Source organism: Eptesicus fuscus, chromosome 18, assembly GCF_027574615.1.
Source record: "Eptesicus fuscus isolate TK198812 chromosome 18, DD_ASM_mEF_20220401, whole genome shotgun sequence".
NCBI lineage: Eukaryota > Metazoa > Chordata > Mammalia > Chiroptera > Vespertilionidae > Eptesicus > Eptesicus fuscus.
Genome location: NC_072490.1, coordinates 2856708 through 2879844, shown reverse-complemented (window position 1 = coordinate 2879844; position 23137 = coordinate 2856708). Strand labels below are relative to the sequence as shown.

General features: G+C 66.0%; 4 protein-coding genes across 8 annotated transcripts; 2 read left to right on the top strand and 2 right to left on the bottom strand.

The window, feature by feature from the left end:
• Positions 1 to 685: 685 nt before the first annotated feature.
• Positions 686 to 7183, bottom strand: ABHD14A (abhydrolase domain containing 14A). Of its 2 annotated transcripts, none has more exons than XM_054729601.1 (5): positions 7025 to 7183; positions 3221 to 3432; positions 2940 to 3055; positions 1233 to 1468; positions 686 to 1004 (listed from the first exon to the last, which is right to left on the bottom strand). In XM_054729601.1, exons 2-5 carry the CDS (start codon positions 3367 to 3369, stop codon positions 822 to 824), a joined length of 684 nt encoding a protein of 227 aa, XP_054585576.1. In that variant the 5' UTR covers positions 3370 to 3432; positions 7025 to 7183; the 3' UTR covers positions 686 to 821. The 2 variants fall into 2 exon arrangements, with proteins under 2 accessions (XP_054585576.1, XP_008153393.2); XM_008155171.3 differs by lacking the exon at positions 7025 to 7183 and adding an exon at positions 5102 to 5238.
• Positions 6350 to 10407, top strand: ABHD14B (abhydrolase domain containing 14B). The gene is made up of 4 exons (XM_008155181.3): positions 6350 to 6414; positions 7303 to 7530; positions 8841 to 9082; positions 9404 to 10407. Exons 2-4 carry the CDS (start codon positions 7320 to 7322, stop codon positions 9581 to 9583), a joined length of 633 nt encoding a protein of 210 aa, XP_008153403.2. The 5' UTR covers positions 6350 to 6414; positions 7303 to 7319; the 3' UTR covers positions 9584 to 10407.
• Positions 10408 to 11368: 961 nt separating this feature from the next.
• On the top strand, positions 11369 to 20657 carry PCBP4 (poly(rC) binding protein 4). 4 transcript variants are annotated; one of them, XM_054729921.1, is made up of 14 exons: positions 11369 to 11537; positions 14881 to 14946; positions 17076 to 17220; positions 17410 to 17433; positions 17538 to 17570; positions 17736 to 17852; positions 18152 to 18283; positions 18396 to 18524; positions 18720 to 18794; positions 18931 to 18975; positions 19067 to 19130; positions 19236 to 19288; positions 19378 to 19547; positions 19833 to 20657. In XM_054729921.1, the coding sequence occupies exons 3-14, from the start codon at positions 17140 to 17142 to the stop codon at positions 20119 to 20121; spliced, it is 1212 nt and encodes a 403-aa protein (XP_054585896.1). In that variant the 5' UTR covers positions 11369 to 11537; positions 14881 to 14946; positions 17076 to 17139; the 3' UTR covers positions 20122 to 20657. The 4 variants fall into 4 exon arrangements, with proteins under 4 accessions (XP_054585896.1, XP_054585895.1, XP_008153413.1 ...); XM_054729920.1 differs by having other exon boundaries at positions 14877 to 14946; XM_008155191.3 differs by lacking the exon at positions 14881 to 14946.
• On the bottom strand, positions 14872 to 22339 carry GPR62 (G protein-coupled receptor 62). Its single transcript, XM_054729924.1, has 2 exons — positions 21274 to 22339; positions 14872 to 14909 (listed from the first exon to the last, which is right to left on the bottom strand). Exons 1-2 carry the CDS (start codon positions 22337 to 22339, stop codon positions 14872 to 14874), a joined length of 1104 nt encoding a protein of 367 aa, XP_054585899.1.
• Positions 22340 to 23137: the final 798 nt, after the last annotated feature.

The following is a 23137-nucleotide window of genomic DNA, read 5'->3' as shown; positions in this document are numbered from 1 at the left end:
TCGTGCGGGCCACTCCAGCTGTCAGAGGGTGTGGCCGTGAGGGTGACAGTGTGGGCTGTGGTTGGGTGTGGCAAGTCTGAGCGACCGAGGATGTCCCGTGCCAGGATGTAGCCATGATGCTGTGTGACATGGGAGGCGGGAACTCACCCTGAGGTGGCACACCAGACTGCCCCGGGCCAGGCTCCCTGTCCTACCGGCACCGGAGAGGGAGGAGACAGACACAGGTGCCCCTGGCCACCCACAGGCTGCGCACCCCAACTGCCGCCCTTTGTACTCTCAGCTTCTGCCCTGCTCCGGGGCTGTCAGCTGGGGAGGGGCAGGGAAAGACTTTACCCTCGGGGCCAGAAGAGGCAGGCTGGGAGGGGAGGGGGCAGGCTCTGTCCCTGCCCTCCTGGGGACAAGATCCGGGCTACTCACCCACATACCCAGGGGCAAGCAGGCTTGGTGGCTCACCAGCGCTGCCATGTGAATTGTTAAACCACACTCCACCCCACCTGGGCACCTCCTGCTCCCTTTGGCCATAGCTCCTGCATTTCTGACTCCGGGTCGCCCACCAATCCCGTGGTCCTGCAGCAGGAGGGATCCCGCACCCCCCCCCCCCTCCGCACTGTGAAGCAGTCCCAGGCTAGCCTCCCTCCCCCACCCCGCCCCGCAGCAACACCAGCACCCACCACTCCCGGGCAGGACAAAAGTGCTTTTATTTATTGTGCCTGAGAGAGAAAATGAGAGGCCCTGGCTGGGCCTGGCTCTCCGCCCTCCAATCCCAGGGGCTGCCCTCCTGGCGGGGGGTTGGTCCAGACCCTCCGAGCTGGCGGGTGAGCTCAAGGCAGCTGGTCCAGGAAGGCGAGGAGGGCCCGGTGGAAGTCCCCGGGCCGGTGGAGGTAGCAGGCGTGCCCCGCGTCGCGCAGCTTCACCACGGAGTGCTGGGGCAGGTGGCGGAGCTGCCGCAGGGACTCCCGCGCCAGGATGCGGTCCAGCTCCCCGTACAGGATGAGCGTCGGGGTCTGCAGGGCAAGGCCAGGGCTGTGATCCTAGGCCTCCCAGGGCCTGGCCCTCCAGCCATCTCCTTGGGAAATCCTCCCCAAACACCCATCTTTTCCATCCAGATTGGGGGCGGGGGGGGCCGGCGGGCGGTAAGATGGTGAGTCCTCCAAGTGAGACCAGAGCCCTTTGCCCCCGGGAGGGGAGCCAGGACCGGGGTGGCCATCCCCCCGTCCCCCCTCCCCCAGTACCTTCACGGCCCAGAACTGCTCCCGCGTGTAGTTCTGGGTGGCGGTGGGTGCGATGGGCACGAAGCCGCGCAGCTGAGGGTGGTCCCGCATCAGGAAGGGCAGGGCATAGCGGCCGCTCAGCGAGGGGCTCACCAGCACCGCGTTCCGCACCTCCAGGCCCCGCAGCGCGCGCGCCAGCAGCTCCGCCCGCCCCGCCTCGGTGCTCGCCTCCTTGGCCGGTGCTGAGTTCCCGAAACCTGGGGTGGCAGAGGCCCCAGCTGAGGGAGGCTGGGGAGCCGGGACTCCCGCCCACCCGGCGCGGGGAGGGGCCGGCGCGGTGGCACGCGGCACGCGGCACATGCGGGCCCACAGGTCCTAGAAGCTGTTTTTGGTGATGTGGTAGGCCGGCTGGAGAAACCTTCCATCCATCATATCGGCGAAACGGAAGAAGACTGGTAACACGCAGTGTTGGGGAAGATGTGGGGAAATGGGCACTTTCATCGGGGACTGATGGGAGGAAAAAGCCAGGTAGCAGTTTTGGAGGGTCAGGAAATAATTGTCAACATTGAAAAGATGTGTGTCCTGCCCTCACCGGTTTGGCTCAGTGGATAGAGCGTCGGCCTGCAGACTGAGGGGTCCCAGGTTCGATTCCGGTCAAGGGCATGTACCTTGGTTGCTAGCACAGCCCCAGTAGGGGGCGTGCAGGAGGCAGCTAACAGATGTTTCTCATCGATGTTTCTAACTATCCGTCTCCCTTCTTCTCTGTAAAAAAATCAATAAAATATAAAAAATAAAAATAAGAAAGATGGGTGTCCTTTAACCCATCAACTGTCCTTGGTAGCTTTCCTACGTTAATGATTGCCCTCGTGCTCAAGGCAGCAGGGCCAAAGGTGCTTCGGCATCCAAGCATGTCAGCTGAAACCTCCAGCTCCAAATCCATCCCCCCCACGGCGCAGTGATGGTAGGATCCGAGAGACATGGTCTGGGGGAGAAGACCACGCTGCCGAGGGGTTCACGAAGCCGAAGGACACCTGTCACATTCACAACCCCCATCACCCAGCCCCGCACACTTTTCTTTATGTGCGGACATGTCCGGAGGGGCTGGCTCCCCCAGACTGCTGGATTGAGAGGGCCCGGGTGTCTGAGGGTGCCACTCCTATTTGATTTGTTTGTTAAGCCTCACCCAGGGGTATTTTTCCATTGATTTTTAGAGAGAGTGGAAGAGAGAGGGTAAGGCAGAGAAAATATTGATGTGAGAGAAACACATCGATGGGTTGCCTCCTGCATGCGCCAGGACCAGGGCTTGGGCCGGGGAGGAGCCTGCAACCCAGGTGCGTGCCCTTGACCGGAATCGAACCCGGGACCCTTCGGTCCACAGGCCGACTTTCTATCCACCAAGCCAAACCAGCTAAAGCTTGTTTGATTTTTTTAATGCCAAGAGTGATGGCATAAATCCTTTGACAGCTAAAAAAAACAAAACCAACAGCTCTCTAGTTTGTCATGAAAAATATGGTGAGGTCTCCCCCCGAATCCAGTGAAGCGAGGCACGGTCCATCTGCTCGGTGAGGCACAGCAATCCGCCCAGGTTACAGGTAGGAAATGCAGACCTTTTCCTGTGCCACCTGTGACCTGTCGCTGCTCGTCCAGGTACAGGGGTCCATCTCAGGGCTTTCCTACCCCCCACACCCCCCCTGGGAAGCCACCCCTTGGACCAGGCGGGGCTCTCACCTGGGAGGTCAAGGGCCACGGCCCGGTAGCCCCTGTGCGCCAGCAGCTGCAGCGTGCCCAGCCGCTCCCACGTGCGCGAGGTGAAGGCTTTCCCGTGGAGCAGCACCACCTCCACCCTGCGGGCACATGCGGGGTGGGTCTGAGGCTTTGGCGGGGCCCCCCTTTCTTCCTGGGCTTCTCCCACTGCCCTCCCAGCCCTCAGCACCCCGCGTGGAGCCGGGAGCCCACCCAGGGGCGCCCCTCCGGCCTCATCCTTCCACCGGACCCGGGGCAGCACCCACCTTCGCGCCCGCTGGAGCGGGAGCACCTCGCGGTAAAAGATGGGGGAGTTGCCAGGGGTGAGACCGGCCAGGACTGTGACGTTGGGGTCTCCCCAGAGCCAGGAAGCGTGCTCCGGGGGGCCTGGCAGCCCCACGTACAGCAGCAGCATGAGCAGCAGGCCCAGGCCCAGCAGGGCTGTGTGGGGCCGGCTCACGGAGGCTTGTACCACCGTCTGGAGGAGGAGGAGGAGCGGAGAGCAGGCTGAGGCCCCACGTGGCCCCGGGACTCCATCCCGAAACCCCACCGGGAAGCGCCCGCTGAGGAGAAGCTCCGCCTTGTGGGGGGCACAGCGCTGAGGCCTCAAAGGGGAAAGGCTGGGAGAGAGGTCCCGCCAGGACCTGTTTGGAAACGGTTCTTTTTATCCCACTGTGCAGACCAGGCGTCCTCAAACTACGGCCCGCGGGCCACATGCGGGTGTTTTTGCCATTTTGTTTTTTTACTTCAAAGTAAGATATGTGCAGTGTGCATAGGAATTTGTTCATAGTTTTTTTTAAACTATAGTCCGGCCCTCCAACGGTCTGAGGGACAGTGAACTGGACCCCTGTTTAAAAAGTTTGATGACCCCTGGTGTAGACTAATGCTAAACTCAGAATGTGCCTAACCATGGGTGGGAATAGAACTCCAGCCCAGCTGGTTTAAGTGGGAAGAGGGCACAGGGAGAATTCCAGGAGGAGGAGAAGCTGAGGCATGGCGGGGGGCGGGGTGTGTGTGTGAGGGGGGGGCAGGCAAGAGAACAGCACCGAAATGCAAAGGGCAGCATGGAGGCTGGAGAGATGAATGCCACCGCCACCCCCAGCTTCCTGCCAAGCGACTTGCTTCATGGACTCCTGGGCCAGGGTCCTTTGCCAGCCCAGAGGACAGGCCTCAGGGCCAGGGCCCAGCCAGAGCGGTCAGCCGGGCTTCGAGGCTCTGCTCTGCCGCTTCCTGGCCGCGAGTCTTCAGTTTGTCAGTAAAATGTGGAGGGCAGTCCCCGCTGCCCCCAAGCCGCCCCCTGTGGGATTTCAACGACACCGTGGACTTGACTGGGGTGGCCTCTTGGGCCTACGGGGAGCCCCCTGCTTGTTCCCAGATGCCAGTAAACACAACTTTATTGAGAGTCTCCAGCCCCACCCACCTCTCCTGCGATGTTGCCTAAGCCCCACCCCCAGGCCCCCAGGTCAGGGGGTGACCCAGGAGCTGAGCGGAGGCTGTGGATGGCTTAGGTTCCCACAGACAGGGCTTCCCTGCGGCCCCTCCTTGGGGTGGAGACTGGGCCACAGGGGCCTCTCCAGGTAGAATTCGGCCGTTGCCTTGGCAACCCAGGAGGCTGGAGCACTGGGCCACCTTCCCCGCCAGGTAGCAGGCAACCTGATCTGGCTCCTACAGATACAGGGCCTGGGCTCAGGGTGGCGAAGTGCCCACGGGGGCCTTGGCATCCGCATAGACAATGACACACAGGTGTACATGCGTGTACACAGGAAAGACACCCTCAAAATCATGCCCAGCATCAGGCACCAGGAAGGCAGATGGACAGACAGACAGACAGGAACACCGTCCTGCGCACAGCCCTAAAACTACACATGCACACAGACACTGCTAGCGCACACCCTCAAAATCACACGCTGAAATAGACACAGCAGACATACACAGACAACAAGCCGGCAGACTGACACCTTCCAACACAGGCAGACAGAGTCACGGACATGCTCCCCACGACACGCGTACACCAGACCCTCCAGAACACACGCAGGCAAACGCGCGCGCGCACTCGCTGCCCCGGCGCCTGCCCCTCCCTCCCGCCGGCCTCTGCCCAGGGCGCGGGGGGAGGAGGAGCCAGGCTGGCCCGTCCCGGGGACACTCACCGGGCTGATGGAGAGCACCCGGCCCGCCGCCGCTGAGCGGGCCCCGCCCACGCGGAACCAGCAGCCACACCGACCGGCCACCATGGCGCTGCGTCCGCGGCTCCGCGGGCCCGGCCCGCACCGGGCGGCCCAGAGCGACGCCGTGGCGCGCGTGCGCAGTCCGCGGTCGCAGGCCCTGCGCCTAGCAGCCCCGATGGAGGGGGGACAAGGGGCGGCGCCCCACATTCCGCGGCCCCTTCGTCCAGATTTTCCGGATTGTTTTAGGCCTGAGAGCCGGGGTAGAGCCACACAGCCTCTTCCCACCGGGGGTCTCCACCCCCGTTCCGCCTCCCCTCCGTAAAGCGGGGTTCCGTCTAAGGGTTGAAGGACGTGCCAAGCCTTAGAGCAGGGCCTGGCAGGGAGGCGTCGCAGGGTAAGCGCCATACAAATGCACGTCCGCACACACTGGGTCCCGCACGCACTGGGTCCAGCCCAGGGCGGCCTCTGGGTGCTTCACTCTCCTGTTCCCTTACCCGTTGGGCGACATGTGATGGATGTCGGCTCTGCCCCCAGCCTCGGGCACAGAGAGGCCTGGCACAGAGGCTGCGGGACTATGCACCCTGCGGGGTGGGCGCCCTCACAGCCATTCTACAGGCCAGGAAGGAGGCTCCGAGGCGTTGGGAGAACAATCAAGGCTGCCTGGCTGGGCATTGGCAGAATCCCGCACTCAACCCTGTCGCGCCCTAGCCGGTTTGGCTCAGTGGATAGCGCGCCAGCCTGCGGGACCCTTTCGGGTTTGATTCTGGTCAAGGGCATGTACCTGGGTCGCAGGCTCCTCCCCGGCCCAGGCCCTGGTCAGGGCATGTGCAGGAGGCGACCGAACACATCGATATTTCTCTCTGTCTTTCCCTCTCTTCCACTCTCCCTAAAAACCAATGGAAAAATATGCTTGGGTGCGGATAAATAAAACAAAACAAACAGTCGAGCCTCAACTGCATGCCTGGCGAACAACTCTGGACCTGGGCAGTGCAGGCTGGGGATGGGGAGGAGGAGAGGCGGGCACAGCCAGGATGCGACCCCAAAGGAACCCCCCCTCCTCCAGCCGCGCCCTGGGCTTGTGGAGCAGGTCGCTGAGGGTCTCCGAAGGCACCCAGTCCGATGCTTGGGGCACGTGGGCCCTGCCGCCCATGGTGGCCACAAGAGGGCGCCCCGCAGCACGACCGGGCCACCTCCCAGCTCCCCAGCCCCAGCCCCTCCCCGTGTCCCTGCCCCGGGCCCCGTTCGCCTCCAGTCCTCGGCTTCCTCCCGCTGTGCGAGCCCACGCAGCTCCCCAGGTACCTGCCTTGCGCCCCAACCCTCTCGCCCTCTCTCCAGTTAGACTATTCCCAGCTTCTCCCCTTCCCACTCGGCTCCCCAGCTCCCCTTCCTCGGGCGCCCGCCCTGCCAGGCCCGCCGAGCCAGCACCGGGTCCTGGGAGGGCGCAGAGCGAGCCTTGGCGGCGCCGGGGTCGCCCCCCCCACCACCACCACAGCGGCAGTGCGCCGAGCACCCTGCGTCCCTCGCGGGCGGGACTTCCAAATGCTTTTTCTTCGGAGCGCGGCGGTTTCCGCTTCCAGAAAGTGGGTGTTTTTCTCCAGCCCCGACCCGACCCTCTCCTTCCTGCGGGGCCAAACGACGACCCTTAACGGTGCCTGGAAGGGGAAGGGGTTGGTGAGCAAACTAGTCAGCTACTAACTGAGCAACCACCACGCTCAGGAGTGAGCGCCAGGCCGGCCCGCAGGGTTTCGCCACCGCGGCCCCATTTAACCCCATGGACTCCCTGGGAGCTGAGTGCTCCTGGACCGTCCCCATTTGCAGAAGAGGATGCCAGCATCTTCGTGGGAGCCCCCTGTGTGGAGTGCTTTCCGAGGGCAGGCACCCTCACTTCCCTCTTCTTCTTCTTACCTCGTTAATTCTTGATGTCGGCTTTCACGGCCCATTTTTCAGATGAGGAAACGGAGGCCCAAGCCCACACAATTAAGTGAACGGCGGAGAGAAATAACACCTTCGTTTTCCTCGCTCCAAAGCTTGTTGCGAGAGTTCTGGGAGCCTGGGGGAGGGGGAGGGGGAGGGGTGCTTGCTGCTCCCCTGGACCCTTGCCCTCTCTGTGGCGCCTTTCCCACTTTATCGCCCCCCCCCCCCCCCCCCCCCCCGTGGCTCATCAGCCTGGTCTTGAACCGCAGGCGCTGCAGGCGGCAGCATGGCGGACGTGGAGCAGCGGGAGGGCACCATCCAGGTGCAGGGTCAGAGCCTCTTCTTCCGGGAGGCGCGGCCTGGCGCGGGGCAGGCCGCCCGGTTCTCCGTGCTGCTGCTGCACGGGGTCCGCTTCTCCTCCGAGACCTGGCAGAAACTGGGCACGCTGCTCCGGCTGGCGCAGGCGGGCTACCGGGCGGTGGCCATCGACCTGCCAGGTACCTCTGGGCAGGCTTCTGTTCGGGAGCGGTGGTGGGGACCTCCTTGGGGACCCGGGTCTGGGGGTCTGGGGGGACTTGGGCCAGGGCCCAGGGCGCACTGCAAGAACTCGAGCCTCCCTGGTGTTGACCGGGATTTGCCTGGACACTGCCCAGCTGCTCCGGGTGTTGCCCAGGGCGGTGTCTCAGAGCCTCTGTGTCCTCGGCTGTAACGCGAGATAACGGCGCTCCTGTGGGGGTTGGCGCTGGCGAGAATGGAATGATGTCCGCGTGACTCTGGCCAGGACCTGACACAGTCACTGGTGCTCAGCCCACTGGAAGGAACGTGTTTTGACAGAGCCACAACCCTGGGCCCCGCTGGAAGCCCTGAGAGTGAGGCTGGGTGTCCGGGTGGGTGGCTAAGCCGCTCGGCAGGATCCCAGGAGAAAGCCCTCGGCTGGGTTCAGGTGGAGGCAGGGGCAGCCAGACTGGCGGTCCCACCCCCTGGTGCCGAGGGCCGAAGGGACTGCACGGCTGACCTGCTCCCCTCACTGGCCTTGGCTGGTGTGGCCTCAGTGCCCAGGGCGGGCCTCCAGGCCCAGGCGGGATTGGTCCTGACAGTGGGTTGGGCTGAGTTTCAAGGCGAAAGTCTGGAGCTAATCTTTCTGGGGGGACGATGGGACTAACCCTCAGCCCCGTCCTCGGGCACTCACCCTGCCGCCCCTGGACAGGTGCCCCCGAGCTGTTAGCTCCATTTCACAACCATCTTAAACGGCAGATCCCTTTTCCCCTTTATTTTTTTTTAAAAATACATTTTATTGAATTTTTTACAGAGAGGGAAGAGGGATAGAGTTAGAAACATTGATGAGAGAGAAACATCGATCAGCTGCCTCCTGCACACCCCCTACTGGGGATGTGCCCGCAACCAAGGTACATGCCCTTGATCAGAATCGAACATGGGACCCTTCAGTCCACAGGCCGACGCTCTATCCACTGAGCCAAACCGGTTACGGCCCCTTTTCCCCTTTAACAGCTGGGGAAACAGCAATGGAGAGGGCCGAGGGGACCCTCCCAGGAGCACGTGGATTGCTAGTGGATGGAAAATTGGGACTTGGGTCCGGCTGTGTTGGACTTCAGGGCCCGGTTCTGTCCAGAGCACTGTGCCGACGAGGGAGGGGCCTCATGGCGGCCACGGACAGGACCGTCCCGGCTGCGGCAGAAATAAAGCGGGGCGTGCTGCACGGAGAGACGGACCTAGGAGGGCTTTCTGGGGGAAGGGACCCCCCCACTCACCGGCTCGTCTTGTTTCTTCCACACTGAAATCCCTGCAGGCCTGGGCCGTTCCAAGGACGCAACAGCCCCGGCCCCTATTGGGGAGCTGGTCCCCAGCAGCTTCCTGGCAGCTGTGGTGGAGGCCTTGGACCTGGGCCCCCCGGTGGTGGTCAGCCCGTCGCTGAGTGGCATGTACTCGCTGCCCTTCCTCACGGCCCCCGGCTCCCCGCTCCGGGGCTATGTGCCAGTGGCCCCCATCTGCACTGACAAAGTCAATGCTGCCGACTACGCCCGCGTGAAGGTACCCCTGTGGGAGGCGCGATGCCCCTGCCAGGAGCCGGGGCAAGTCCCTCCGGGGCCTTTCCTCACCTGGGAGTGGGGTAGCCGGGGGCGGGGTAGCTCCTGGGCTTGACTTCGATCCCTGTGCCAAGCCTTGTGCTAAACTGCTCTGGGACAGACACGAACCCACACCCCGTCCCTTGGGCGCTGGCTCCCCCCATCCCACTGGGCCAGCTTGTCTCTCCCCTCATTTTGGGGTGACCCCAGAGAGAGGCTGAAGGGATGGGGAGGCCGGGGCCGGTGTGGCAGGTCCCCATTGATTTTGCCTCTTTCCTCTCTCTAGACCTCAGCTCTGATTGTCTATGGAGACCAGGACCCCATGGGCCAGACCAGCTTTGAGCACCTGAAGCAGCTGCCCAACCACCGGGTGCTGGTCATGGAGGGGGCGGGGCACCCTTGCTACCTGGACAAACCCGAGGAGTGGCACGCGGGGCTGCTGGGGTTCCTGCAGGGACTGGCCTGAGGCCCCGCTCTACCGTCCGGTGGTGGGCTGCTTGCCTTTCTGGGGGCTCTCTCTCTCCCTGCACACGCAACAGGTGTGTGTGTCTGTGTGTCTGTCTGGGTGCTGGTCTTTCGGGTCTGTCTGTCTGTCTGTCTTTTCCTCTTTCTCTTGCAGTGACACACTGAGGAGGTGAAATCAAGAGAAAAAAAAATCAGGAATCCACGGACGTGATCTGGTGGAGGGTAACCCATTAGATGAGCTTCTGCCCTGGGCTCTCCGGCTCGCTCTCCTCCTTCCTCTCTCTGCGCAGCCCACCCCTCCTGCCTCCCACATCTGCCCTGGCTGCCCCAAAGGGCACTCGCAGCCCCATCCCACCTCTTAGGCCACAGAACACACATGCCCATATGCATGCTCACACGTTCCCAAGTACGACCGCACCCCATAGGTACAGGCTCCTGGTGGGCTGCACACTCAGGTGCACACATGCCTGCTTGTACGCCTACAGAAGCATTCACAAAGGCACGTGCCCTCCCATCCATCCAGCACCCCCATGTCTGGGAGGGTGGGGACCCAGAGACCAGTCCTTGCAGGACATCCTCTGCCAGGCTTAGGCTGTGGCCTGCCCTGAGCTCCACTCCCGACCAGAACTGCCCCCCAAAGGAGAGGACCACCCTTCTGACCCTCAGATCTCCCCCTCCCCTTCTCCCTTCCCCCTTCCCGGAGGCGCCACACCCTCCCAGGTGGTTAGGCCTGGGTCTTCTGAGCCAAACCAAGCTGCTTTCCGGCGCCCAGGCCGGGGGTGGGGCGGAGCGTGGAGGTCCGTGAAATAAAGTGAAGCGATTAGACCCCTCAGGCTCTCGCTGCCTCCAGAGCGCCGCCCCTCCCCCGCCCCTTGGGACCGCCACCACCACGGGCCCTCCCCCACCGGCGGGACCAGATGGTCCCCTGCCCTTTGTCCACCGGGCCAGATGGAGGGGAAGGGAGATTGGATTCCCCTCCCCGCCCCCACACACCCAGGTGCCCAGAGACTCAGCTGTGGGGGGAGGTGGAGGTCAGTGGGACTGGGCTGAGCCGATTACGGGGGGGGAGGGAGGTGGCTTTGCTCTTGGGGCGGGGGGAGGGGGCAGGAGGGCCTGGGAACAGCCCAGCCTCTGCCGACTCCAGCCCATTCCCCACCGGAGTCTCAACTTCGCCGGCCCCCCCAGCGACCCCAGCCCCCAAAGGAACTCCGGGGGTGGCTTTGGGGGTATCGCGGGCGGGTGCCGGGTCACTTCGTTCTCAGGCCCCTCCTCCGGCTGCTCGGTAACCTGCCCTGGGCGGGCGGGGGCCGGGCCTCGCGGGAGCCGAGGGCGGCAGGGGGTGCGGGTCCGGGGGGGAGGGGGCCAAAGCCCCGCGCAGGGACGGGTGGCGCCGAGGGGGAGATAACGGACGCGGCCCGCGGAGGGTGGAAGCCACGTTCCCGGGGACCGAGCCGAAGCGGGGCAGTGCGGGGGCCGGCGGCGGGGTGCAGGGGGCTCGGCGGCGGCGCCGGGCGGGCGGGCGGCCGGAGGAAGGGACCCGGACCGGGCGCAGCGCGGGGAGGACCGAGGCTGGAGCTCAGCCCGCGTCTCCCGCTCCCGGGCCGGGGGCGCCCCGCGGGGAGGGTCGCCCGCTCTCCGGAAGCGGCGCCGCGCGGGGCGCACCCGGGCGCGCGGGGCGGGGCGGGGCTGCGGCACGGGGCGGCCGGGGCGGGCCCGCGCTGTAATCGGATCCGGGCAGGGGGCGGGGAGGGCCGCCGGGCGGGCCGGGGGGTGGGGGTGGGGGGGCGCGGAGCCGGGCTCCGGGCCGGCCGGGCTCCGCGCCTGTCAAACCCCTCATTGTTCGCAGCTGATGTCACTCGCAGTTGTGCGCGGCCGCCTCTCCCGGGGACAATGTGGGACTGAGCGGCCCAGCCGCCGCGCCGCCGCCGCCGCCGCCGCAGGACAGCCCCAGCGAGGTAGGGCGCGGGCCGGGCGGGGCACCGCGGGCCGCGGAGTGTGGGGGTTCGGCCGGGGTTGGGAGCCGGCTCCCGAACCCACAAGCCGGGGTCCTGGGTTTGGGGGCCTGGGAGACTGCAAGGAACACGGTCCCTGTCGCACGCGGACCCAGGCCTGCACAGATGGGGGGCGCTGGTCTGCTGGAGGAGCCCCCAACACCGGGGAGGAGCTTCCTGGACGCGAGACCCCAGATTGGAGGCCTCGCCCCACCTGCTGTTTCTGTCCTTTGGACCTGCCCTGGGTTCTGGTTCTGCCCATCCTTGTCCCCACCTGCCGTCCCCCTGCGGTCCCCGGCCCAGTGCACACCCCTTCCTATTCCGCAGTCCTCCCTGGGGCCACACCAGGAGGGTGTGGAGGTGACAGGGGGGGCTCCCAGGGGTCCCTGGTGCCTGTGACTTCAGCCCCTCAGCTCGGACCTGGCTTCTTGGCTGGAGCCCTTGGGGGTGGGGGGCTTTGGTGCCCTCCTGGTCAGAGGAGGGAGGTGACCGGCTCCTGGCTCCCTGTCCCAGGCCCGCCATCTTGAGACCTGTGGCACCCAGTGCCCCACCCGGCCCTGCACCCTGGGGAGTGGGACTGGAGGGATGCGTCCAGGGCCAGTTGCCGTCCCTGCTCCCAGAATGTGGGCTGCGGTCCCCACCCAGCCCGGGATGCTCCCCTTCATGCTGGACCATCAGGGCGTGTGTCCCCAGGGGCCCTCCTTCCCCACAAAGAGCTCTTCCAAGCCCAGGACTCCCTGGGAGCTGAACCTCAACTCCAGCCCTCCCTGTCTCTTGGGGTGACCCTCTTTGTCTCAGAGCCGGCACCTGGGACCCTATACTTGTCCCATCTGAAGGTCCTGGAACCCTCTCAGTCTCCAAGGCACCCCTACCCCAGCCCCCACCCCCAGCCTTCATCAGCATGCAGGCCCAGGCTGCCCAGACACAAGGGGATTGTTCTTCTCGCATGCTCAGGGCGGGGGGCTGGGAGCGGGCGGCCCACACACCCTGGCAGGCCCAGGCCACAGGGAGGCTTGCTTTGCCCCACCCTGTGTCCCCAGACAAGCTCTGTCCACCCTCCCTACGCCCATCACCGCCCCGCTCCAGCCTCCATCACCATGGCATGGCGCACAGACTTCTTGGGGAAGAGATCGGAGCTACACAAGGGGACCCCGAGCTCCCCCCAGCTCTGCCCCTTGCCTCTCCTGCAGCCTCACAAACCAGCCCCTTCCTCTCTGGGCCTCAGGTTCCTCTGGTGAGGCCCTTCCCGCTGGGATGGGCCCAGCCTGGCGGGGTGAGACCTACGCCACACCCAGCTGTTCTTCCAGCGCCCACGGCCCCTGCGGAAACGCACTTGGGGTCCCCAGAAGTCTCAAAGCCCAGGCAAATCCCCTAGCCCAGTGACATGCCCGGGGAGCCCCCAGACCCAGAGAAACAGCAGGGACAGGATCTGGGGTGCTGAGGAATGAGGCCTGGGCATCCCGTCAGGTAGATCCTGGCCCTCCTGTGACTGGTCCCCATGTCATCTCTCCCCATCCTCACTGCTCCTCGGGGACCCCTGACCCCCATCTCTGGTCCCTGATGCCCAGGCCCTGTGAGCCCTCTTTCCCCTGCACACTCAGCCCGGTCCTGGCTCCTGCTCTGCGGAGTGCTCCGTGTTGTGGAGAGGCAGGTTCGGGAATGCCCGATTGGGGCTCCCTTGAGTTGTAGACATACCTGTGGGGGCCCAGAGACCCGAGGGATTTTATCTGACGTGGATGGGGAAAGCTTCGCAGGCGAGGTGGCTTTGGACAGAGTGGGGAGGACGGGCATTTCAAGCCGGGATCGACCCGGGCAGAGGCCCAGAGGCCTCGGAGGTGCTGGGTGTGTTTTGCAGCCTGGTGTGTGGGGGATGGGATGGAGATGAGACAAGAGAAGTTGGCAGGGGCCCGATCGAGAAGGCCCTTGAGTGCCTGTCTGTGGAGCTCAGCCTCAGGCACTGGGGAGCCAAAGATGGCTATTGAGCATCCGCATGACCCCGGCCCCAGAATGGAGAACGGAAGCTAGAGGTCTTTCTCAATTTGGGTGAGACCGTGAGGGGATGGGTACCCGTGGGTGGGGCTGTGCCAGGAAACTGCCCTTTCTGCTGGAGCCCAGTCCGGACCTGGGCCTGCCTTGTTTTCCCCTGGCTGTGCGGACTCTTGGGGAAGGGGGCAGGGGTGCCTAAGGATGCTCTGAGGAGGCTGTCGCATTCCTGGCCCAGCCAGGTTGCCTGAGCTTCCCTTCTCTGCCTGGCACTGAGCGACCCAGGCCACTCCCCTGCAGGCCCCTCCTCCCCGGCTCTCCCTCTCCGGAGAAGTGGGTATGAATGGCCACCCTGGGAGGCCGAGCGGCTGGGCGCGTGGATGCTGGGGCAGCTCTGTGGAGGCCTGGCTAATCAGGAATGGTGAGCTCCAGAAGGCCAAGGGCAGGGGAGTCAGAATCCCTGTGTGCCCCCGGTCCAGTGTCCAGCCCCCGGCCGCGCCCTGCTCCGCCTGATCCCACGCATTCCCCAGCACCGCTGGGCGTGGCCACCATGGCTGCTTTGGGAGTCGGTTGCTAGGTTAGGCGCTGAAGGTGCTGCGGGATGCTGGGGGATGTGAGGTGGGGGGTGAACTTGGAGACTGGACCCCTCTCTCCCCAGCCCAGGTGGGCCTACAAGCCCTCGTCGGTCCAGATGCTCTGGCCAGCAGAGCCCAGGGAATCCCCCAAGGGGTGGGCCGGTCTGCGGAGCCGCCTGGCCCCAGGAGCCCTCCCCTCCCCCGGATTGTTCTTGCTCCAGAACAAAGCCAGGGTGGACACTTGATCCCTGCCTGTGGGGGGAGCTGGCTAAGCCCCCAGCCCTTTGATTGGGCAGCTGTCATGAGAGAGAGACAGCTGGGGGGGAGGGGCAGGAAGGAGCAGCCACCATCGCTTACACAGCTGTCACCTCCCCCCTCGGCCCCCTCCAGCCTGAGTGGCAGGAAGCCAGGGACAGGAGTGGGCGCTGGGACTGGGGAGGGGGCCGGGGAGCAGGAGGGAACCGGAGGTCAGAGCTGGCCTAAGCGGGCTGGGCTCTGCCAGGGAGCCTGCTGACGGGAGGGGCCTGGCGCCCCCAGAGGTGAGCTGGAGGTCAGTGTGGCATGAGGTGTGGCTGCCATGTGGGTGGCCCAGCAGGGACCCAGGCCCAGCAGGCTGGAGCAGCAGTGACTCCCTAGAGCCCAGGAGGCAGAGGGGAGCCGTGTGCCTAGTGGGGCCGATGGCTCTTAGGGCTCCTGGGAGAGTAATTTGGGTGGCCTGTGTCGGGACCCCTTGTTCTCTCCTAAGACAGGACAGACCTTGGGGGTCCCTCATAACAGGAAGGACACAGAGACCAGCATCACACACACACAACCAGGTGGGTAAGCAGGGCCAGGCCAGGTGGAGGCCTGGCCAAGGTCACCCACAAGATTTGGGGGAGGGGGGCTCCATGCAGACCTTGTCATTTCGGGGCAGGAGCCCAGTTCTGGCTACATTGCCGCCCTCTGACCCCTGTGTTTCTGGGTCCGAGGCCCCCAAGAGATGAGGTGGAGATGGTCTGAGGACCTGTCGGGTCTCCATGGTTACCACCCCACAGGGGTTCCTGAGCCTCAGGAGATTCTGAAGCCTAAGCCCATGGCTCTAGACAAGTTGTCAGTCCCTTCTAAACACGACCCTCACCTGCGAGCCAGGCAGGGGTCTCAGAGACCACCCCCCACCTTGGAAGAGCCCCCCTCCAGGACAAGGACTCACACTCAGCCAGGACCTGTGACAGGCACCCAGTCCCCCTGGGCTCGTCCCTCCGCGCCCGCTCTGTGACCTTGGGCAGGTTACAGACCCTCTGCAGGCACCAGGCTCCCTTTCTGCTCCGGGAATTCAGCTCTCCAGCTGACCAGCATGCTCTGAACACCCTCTCCGGCCTGTGGCCTGGCCCTGGCCTGAGCTCTGGGGACACGAGAAGGCGGCAGCCGTGGCGCCTGCTCTAAGGGACTCCCGGGCTTGGCTGTCCGGGGAGGCAGAGACCAGCGTCACCCCAAGCGCTTTGCGGGGGAAGTGCAGGCAGCCGGGGGAATGTTAGCAAGGGCAGCCAGCGCGAGGCTGGCCAGGATGTCCACGGGGCACTGTCCCTGCGTCCACAGTTGACCTCTAACCTCTGGAGAATCCGTGGGCAAAATTGGAATGGAGGGAGGAGCCGGTCGTGGGGAGGCAACAGTTACAGGGTGCTGGGGGGGACAGGGTCACCCCCATTGTACAGGTGAAACAGGCCTGATGCCACGCAGTGGCTTGTTAAGCCCCCCTTCCTACTCCATGCCCTTGACCCCTACATCAGGACAGGGTGGGGGCTGGAGGAAGGTGCCCCGAGGTCGTCTGGAGCGCCCCAGGCTGGGCCCCTCCTTTGCCCCGCGCCCCCCTGGGCAGGAGGGGTTTGCAGGGTTGGGGCTCCGTCTTGGCACCAGTTGGTCCCGCTCCCTGTGATCCTCCTCGGGGCTGGTCCCCCGTGAGCTCCCATCAAGGCTGAGCTTTGGCAGGAGACAGCCGCTGGAGGAGAGGGATTTCCAGGCGGGATTAAGGTTCAGGATTAAACCGGGGCTTGCCAAGGGGTCCAGTGGGGAGGGCTGGCGACCGGCTAATCCCAGCAGCTAATCCCAGCTCCCCTTTCTCCATCAGTTTCCAAACTTGACATTCCCCAGCCCCCCAAGTCCCTCTCCTACCCATCACCCAGCCCGGGGGGAGATTGCCTCCATTCTACGGGTGAGGAAATTGAGGCTCGGACTCCACGTGACTAGTTTCTGTACGGTAGAACGCGCTCCAGCCTGGGAAGGTGGCCAGCCCGCACACTTACCTCCTCAGCACGTGGGAGAGGGCTTGGGAAACCACGGTTTAGCCCCGACACCCCCACTCCCCAGTACTGAGTGGACCCTGCTCAGCTGCCTGCAGGGTGCCGCCGCTTTGGTGAGCTAAGCAGATAGGAGCAGCCTCTGGGGGCGCCATCCCCTCCCCAAGCCTTTGCCAGGCAGGGAAGGCCGGGCCAGAGGCCCTCGGAGCCTTGCTATCTTCGCGTCCACTCTCCTTCCGAGACCTTCCGTGGCTCCCCATGGCTGCTCCAGGCAATCCACAGGGTCCCCTCTTCCAGGAGGCCAGGGAGGGGGGCCTCCCTTTCTCAGGATCCTAGAGGCCCCCCAGTTCACGTTCGAGGGGGAGGGCAGGCTGCTCATGGAGACTGTGCTTCGCTCGTTTTAATTCCCATAACTCTTTGGGGGTGGGACTTGGCTTCCCCTGCTTCCAGTGGGGACTCCGAGGCTCAGAGGGGGTGAGCAAGCTGCCCAGGGTTGCCCAGCTCGTGAGTTGCCCACGAGCACCCCAGTCCGTGGGACATTTGAAACTCAGGGTCCCCGTCATCTCTCTTCTCTGGGAGTTTGGCGAGCCCAGCTCTGGGGCCCCCACGCAAGGGCAGGAGACCCGAGAGAGCTGAGCTCCTGTCTCACCCTCTGCCGCTGCCCCTGCCAGAGCCGGCCAGGCCGCAGCGTGGACGCACCCCCAGGCCGCTGTGGCCCCAGCCCCGCCTGACAGGATGAGCGGCTCAGATGCGGGGCTGGAGGAGGAGCCGGAGCTCAGCATCACCCTCACCCTGCGGATGCTGATGCACGGGAAGGTGAGGGGTCTCTGCTGCGACTTGACGGGGGCGGGGGCGGCGGGGGGGGCAAGGCTAGGTAAGGCCTAGCCAGCCAAGTTGGAGCTCAGGTGTCCTCTCTTCCGGGGGCGGGGTGGGGGGCAGGTCGGAAGGAGGGAGGGGCAGGGCTGGGCATTGGCACCCCCTGACTCCTCTCTGGTCTGTCCGCAGGAGGTGGGCAGCATCATCGGGAAGGTAGGTGCTGGGTTCTGCTCTGTCCCCTCCGACCTGCCCTGCGGCCTCGGTGCAGGAGAGGAGGCGGCGGGCAGGCTAAGAGCCTCCTCCATCTTTTTCTGCAGAAAGGGGAGACCGTCAAGCGGATCCGGGAGCAGGTGAGGGTGGAGTGTGGGGAGGAGCCGGGGCACCTGGTTTGGAGGGGAAGGGGGGCCGAGGTCCTGCCCTCGGGTGGGGTTTCCAGCTTTGCTGGGGCCTGAGTGGGGCGGGCGGCCAGGCTGCTGCGAGGAGGGGAGGAAGGAGCCCGCTGCCTGTTCCTGCAGAGCAGCGCCCGGATCACCATCTCCGAGGGCTCCTGCCCCGAGCGCATCACCACCATCACCGGGTCCACGGCGGCCGTCTTCCACGCCGTCTCCATGATCGCCTTCAAGCTGGACGAGGTGTGTGACCGGCTGGGTGGTGGCCCAGCTGGTTCCCTGGGAGGACCAGGACTTGCTGGGGTGGGAGGGGAGGCCGAGCCCGGCAGGGTTCCCGCATTCGAATGGAACTGGGGCGGGCTGCCCTGCAGGTGGGGGAGCCCAGGGGCCTGCAGGGGAGGGAACCAGTGGGGGCCTGCAGGGGGGAGCCCAGGGGCCTGTGTGTGGGGGGGAGCAGCAGGGGCCTGCAGGGGGGGAGCAGGGGCCTGCAGGGGGGGGAGCAGCAGGGGCCTGCAGGGCCCACCCTCCGTCCTCTCGCCCAGGATCTCTGCTCTGCTCCGGCAAACGGTGGGACCGTCTCCAGGCCTCCAGTGACCCTTCGCCTTGTCATCCCCGCCAGCCAGTGTGGCTCCCTGATCGGGAAGGCCGGCACCAAGATCAAGGAGATCCGAGAGGTGGGGGGAGACCACCCCAGAAGTCCCACCCTCCTGCCTGCCCCCAGGCAGCTCTGAGGGGGCTGCCCGTCTCTGGCTGGAGCTGACAGAGCGGCCCGTTCTCTGCTTGCAGACCACGGGGGCTCAGGTGCAGGTGGCAGGGGACCTGCTCCCCAACTCCACGGAGCGCGCCGTCACCGTGTCCGGGGTGCCTGACGCCATCATCCTGTGTGTGCGCCAGATCTGCGCCGTTATCCTGGAGGTTCTGCTCGGGGGCAGGAGAGGGGGCACACCGCGGGGGGCAGGCGAGGCGGCGGCCATGGGTCAGGACCCCCCAGGACGTCCGATGCGTGTTCCTGGGGGTCGTGGGGAGGGCCTTGACACATAGGACCCCTGTGAGGTCAGGGTGGCCTGGCGGGGTCCTGACCCATGACAGCTACCCCGTTTGTCCTTCCAGTCCCCACCCAAAGGGGCCACCATCCCGTATCACCCCAGCCTCTCCTTAGGCACTGTCCTTCTCTCCGCCAACCAGGTGAGGGGACAATGGGGGGCGGGGGCTTGTTGGAAAAGTGGGGGGGATGGAAGGAGGAATTGGGGGTCCAAGGAGGAGTGACTGCCCTGACCTGTCCCAGTAACCCCTTCCCCCGGGCGCTTCTCCATCCCCGCAGGGCTTCTCCGTCCAGAGTCAGTATGGGGCTGTGACCCCAGCGGAGGTGAGTGACCCCAGCCTGAGGCACCCCTTCCCGAAGCAAGCCTCCTCTGACCTCTGCCCCCTCTGACCTCTGCCCCTCTCCTCCGGCGCAGGTCACCAAGCTCCAGCAGCTCTCGGGCCACGCGGTCCCCTTTGCCTCCCCAAGCATGGTGCCAGGTGAGTAGCCTCAGCAGCAGGGCAGGTCCCCGGGGCCAGCAGCCCCCGCCATGGACGTGGGGGGCAGGAAAGGCCCGGAGCCACGCGCACCCCTCTTCTCCCTAGGACTGGATCCTGGTGCGCAGACCAGCTCCCAGGAGTTCTTGGTTCCCAACGACGTGAGCAGGGCCCCAGGGCCCGGGTGGGTGAGGGGGGGGGCGGGCCGGGCCTGGGCCTTGGGCAGGGCTGAACTCCCGCCTCCCCGCAGCTCATTGGCTGCGTGATCGGGCGCCAGGGCAGCAAGATCAGCGAGATCCGGCAGATGTCGGGGGCGCACATCAAGATCGGGAACCAGGCGGAGGGCGCTGGGGAGCGGCACGTGACCATCACTGGGTCGCCCGTCTCCATCGCTCTGGCTCAGTACCTCATCACTGCCTGGTGAGTGTGGGGTGGGTATAGGGTATGGGGGTCATGGGTCACAGGTCAGGGGGGCTACCTGCCTGAGAAAGGCACAGGTGGGGTGGGGTGGGGAGAGATGACCTCTCTGTCTGGGTCCCTCCTCTCCATCACTCCCTCCATCTTCCCCTCTCCATCCTTCCCGGGGTCCCCGCTTCTCCCCCCGCCCCGTACAATCTCTGCTGTCCCACCTTCTCCTGACCTTGCCCTCCTGGTCCCCTCTCCCCCCACCGTCTCCTTCCTCTCCCCCCATCTCCCTCTCTCCAGTCTAGAAACGGCCAAGTCTACCTCTGGGGGGACGCCCGGCTCGGCCCCCGCAGACCTGTCTACCCCCTTCTCGCCGCCCCTGACGGCCCTGCCCACGGCTCCCCCTGGCCTGCTGGGCACGCCCTACGCCATCTCCCTGTCCAACTTCATCGGCCTCAAGCCTGTGCCCTTCCTGGCTCTGCCACCAGCCTCCCCAGGGCCGCCGCCCGGCTTGGCGGCCTACACGGCCAAGATGGCAGCGGCCAACGGGAGCAAGAAAGCGGAGCGGCAGAAATTCTCGCCCTACTGAGGCGGCTGGGGCGCCCACGCGGGAGCAGGCAGGACCGCGGTCCCCAACACCACTAATGCTCAGAAGCGTGGATGCACCCTGCCTGGCCCCGCTCTGTGGGAGCCCCTGTGCTCAGAGTGGGTGCTGTTTCTGGCCCAGGGTTCTGGGGGCTGCGCAGTCCCAGCTAGGGGCTCCACCCCCTCTAGCTCTGTGCTTGGGTGCAGGGAGCATCCTTAGTGCCCCCAGTTTGGGGGTCACTCATGCACTCCCCATTCCTTAGGGCTTCCCAGCCTACTGCCCCCTTGTGGGGATCAGGGAGGAGGGCTGGGGCGGGGGCTGGGGGCCATGCTTCTCTCCCCACCTCCCCGCAGATTCCTGCTGCTTCCACGGATAACCCTTTTGACTGGAATGGACTGGCTGGGCTTGGCAGAGGGCAACCCAAAGAGGGGGCACGGCCAGGCCGCTCGGGGGTCCCACGGGGCAGGGCTGAGTTCTCAGCAGCAGACATTCTGTACAGTTTTTTCAATCCCCGTTTTTGAATAAATATTCTGAAACCAGGAAGCTGTGAAACACTGTGGGTGTTGGCAAAACTTCCAGAAAATGGGTGTGGCTAGCTCCAGAGGACCCCATCTGTGGCCCACCAGCCCTGGTTCTGGGCCCGCGGGACCCTCGGGGGCGGGGGACGTGTCCAGCCTCCTGCCTCGAGCACCAGGCGGACCCGGTTGTTTTCGGGCCTTTTAGAGGCGGAGAGAGGAGCTCCAGGGGCTTGGCGGGCCTCTCAGGGCGGCGGTCAGGGCGGCTCTGAGTCTCTGGTTCCTCCTGGCGTGGCCCACCCCTTCGGCTGCGAGCCCTTCGGACCCTGCCCGCCTCGCTCCTTCCCCGGCCTGAGGCGCAGCCACCTCAGCTGAGCCGCCCTTAGAGAGGGTCCAGGGTGCAGACGGGAGAAATGAAGACGGTGCACAAGGCCATGCAGAGTTAAGCCAGAACCCAGGGTTCCTAGGTCCCAGAAGCCTCTGGGCGTCCCAGGTTGCAGACCACCTTTTCCCGACAGAGACAAAGGAACCTGCCTGCGCCAGGGCAGGAGGCTGGGTGGTCCTCTGATACCACCGCCCTCTCCGGCCCCAGTTCAGTGCAGGAGTCAGAGCCCCTCTCAGGTGGCCTTGGGCATGCGGAGGGTCCCCCCTCCTGCCGAGTCCGGTTCTGGATCTGGTGCCTCAGAAGGTCCCAGGGCAGGGCCCTCTGGAGGGCCCCGTAGGCGCTGCAGGAGGGCCCGCGGGTGCCAGGTGCGCGGAGCGCAGTCCCGCCCGGGCCGGGCTCGGCGCACCAGGCGGCCCAGCGCCCGGCGCAGGGGGCGCTGCAGCAGGCCGTACAGGAAGGGGTGCGCCGCGAAGGCCGAGTAGGCGACCCAGGTGACGGCCACCTCCGCCTTGGCGGCCTGCGCGGCGGGCGCCAGGCACGCACAGCCGTAGGGCAGCCAGCAGGCTGCGAACTGGCCCAGGGCCAGCGCGGGCCCCAGGGCGGCTTTGCGCCCGGGCAGACGGGGCCGCAGGGCGGGCAGGATGGAGAGACGGCTGTCCAGGGAGTCGGAGCGCAGCCGGGGCCCGCGCGCGGGCGGAGGGGGCCGCAGGGCCGCGCGGCGCGCCACCAGGAAGATGCTGCCGTGGGCGCCGAGCAGCAGGAGGGCGGGCACCGCGAAGGCCAGCAGCGCCCAGAGCGGCCGGAAGGGCCCGAGGCCGCCGGCCAGGACGGAGCAGCGGGCCGGGGCCGGGGGCGGGGCGGGCGGCGGCCCGAGCAGGGAGAGCGCGCCCAGCAGCGCGGCGGCGGCCCACACGGCCACGAGCACCAGGCCGGGCGGCGGCCGCGCGCCGGGCCGCAGCGGGTGCACGATGAAGCGGCAGCGCGCCAGCCCCAGCGCCGCCACCCCGAGCGTGCAGGCGGGCAGCAGCGCGGCCGAGAGGAAGCGCGCGGCGCGGCAGGACGCGGGGTCCAGGCGCACGCGGCCCAGCCCGGGCGGTGGCGCGGCCAGCAGGCCCAGCGGCATGATGGAGGCGGCCGCCAGCAGGTCCACGATGCACAGGTGCATCAGGTAGAGCGCCTCCTGCAGGCCCGGCGTGCGCAGCACCACCACCAGCAGCGCGCCGTTGCCCAGCAGGGCTGCTGCCTCCACGATGGCCGCCAGGATCAACCCCATGGAGCCTGCGACTTCGGTGGCCTGGAGGAGCCCGGTGGTGTTGGCCATCCAGCGCTCGGGCTTCACCCTGGGTTGAGGTGCAGAGAGCGGAATGGGAGGACCCCCTCCCCCCCATCCCCATCACCCGCCTCTTGCTCCTCTGGCCCCTCACCTCATAGGCTGCCCAGGCTCTGGCTCTGCTGCCCAGGCCCCCATCCTCTTGGGGGTTTGGCCAGCCCCATGGAGGGGTGCAAGGCTGGGACGGTGGCTCTCTCCGCTGCCCCAGCAGCTCAGGCCCTGCTGGAGATGGTACTGGCTGTCACTCTGATGTTGCCCTTTGCAGGCGCGGAGTTGGCAAGGGCGGGGCAGGGCCTGGCACCAGCCCCCGGGTCCTCGCAGCTGCCAGCTGCAGGCTGCAGGCTGTGCTGTGAGGGGCCCAGAGCAGGACAGTGGAGGGCGGGGGGCGGGAGGAGCCAGCGTTCTCTCTCGCTCTGCGGGGGCTCTCCAGCTCTCTCCTTCGGGCAGCCCCCTCCGTGGTTCTGGTGCCTGCGGGTGGCCCTGGTCCCTGGACAGAGGGACACCATTTCCTCCCACGATGGATCCAACCCGAGAGCAGAGGCAGCTTCCGCTGTCGCGCATCTTTGGGGGGCCTCACGGTCCCTGTGGATTCCGTTCCTTTCCCGGATCTCATCCCTCTTGCCTGGAATTCCTAGAGTGGTTTCTGCGTTGCTGACTGGATCTTGACGGACGCCCGCCCTGCAGTCCACTCTCTGCACAGTGACTGAAGCGGGTCCCTCCAACAAGTCACATCCGGCCGTGGCCCTGCTCCCAGCCCTCCGGAAGCTTCCTGTCCTCAGAATGACATCC

What these genes read in the sequence shown, in the direction of transcription:
- ABHD14A (XM_008155171.3), bottom strand. Translation starts at nt 5,185, where the DNA reads ATGGTGGCCGGTCGGTGTGGCTGCTGGTTCCGCGTGGGCGGGGCCCGC. An exon ending in CCGCTCCAGCGGGCGCGAAG is followed by an intron (nt 3,056 to 3,220) that starts GTGGGTGCTGCC and finishes ATGTGCCCGCAG; the next exon opens with GGTGGAGGTGGTGCTGCTCC. An exon ending in CGTGGCCCTTGACCTCCCAG is followed by an intron (nt 1,469 to 2,939) that starts GTGAGAGCCCCG and finishes CTGCCACCCCAG; the next exon opens with GTTTCGGGAACTCAGCACCG.
- ABHD14B (XM_008155181.3), top strand. Translation starts at nt 7,320, where the DNA reads ATGGCGGACGTGGAGCAGCGGGAGGGCACCATCCAGGTGCAGGGTCAG. An exon ending in GGTGGCCATCGACCTGCCAG is followed by an intron (nt 7,531 to 8,840) that starts GTACCTCTGGGC and finishes AAATCCCTGCAG; the next exon opens with GCCTGGGCCGTTCCAAGGAC. An exon ending in CCGACTACGCCCGCGTGAAG is followed by an intron (nt 9,083 to 9,403) that starts GTACCCCTGTGG and finishes TCCTCTCTCTAG; the next exon opens with ACCTCAGCTCTGATTGTCTA.
- PCBP4 (XM_008155191.3), top strand. Translation starts at nt 17,140, where the DNA reads ATGAGCGGCTCAGATGCGGGGCTGGAGGAGGAGCCGGAGCTCAGCATC. An exon ending in GGATGCTGATGCACGGGAAG is followed by an intron (nt 17,221 to 17,409) that starts GTGAGGGGTCTC and finishes GTCTGTCCGCAG; the next exon opens with GAGGTGGGCAGCATCATCGG. An exon ending in AGATCAAGGAGATCCGAGAG is followed by an intron (nt 18,284 to 18,395) that starts GTGGGGGGAGAC and finishes CTCTGCTTGCAG; the next exon opens with ACCACGGGGGCTCAGGTGCA.
- GPR62 (XM_054729924.1), bottom strand. Translation starts at nt 22,339, where the DNA reads ATGGCCAACACCACCGGGCTCCTCCAGGCCACCGAAGTCGCAGGCTCC. An exon ending in CTCGGCAGGAGGGGGGACCC is followed by an intron (nt 14,910 to 21,273) that starts TCCGCATGCCCA and finishes CTCTGTGTCCTT; the next exon opens with CCTGTTATGAGGGACCCCCA.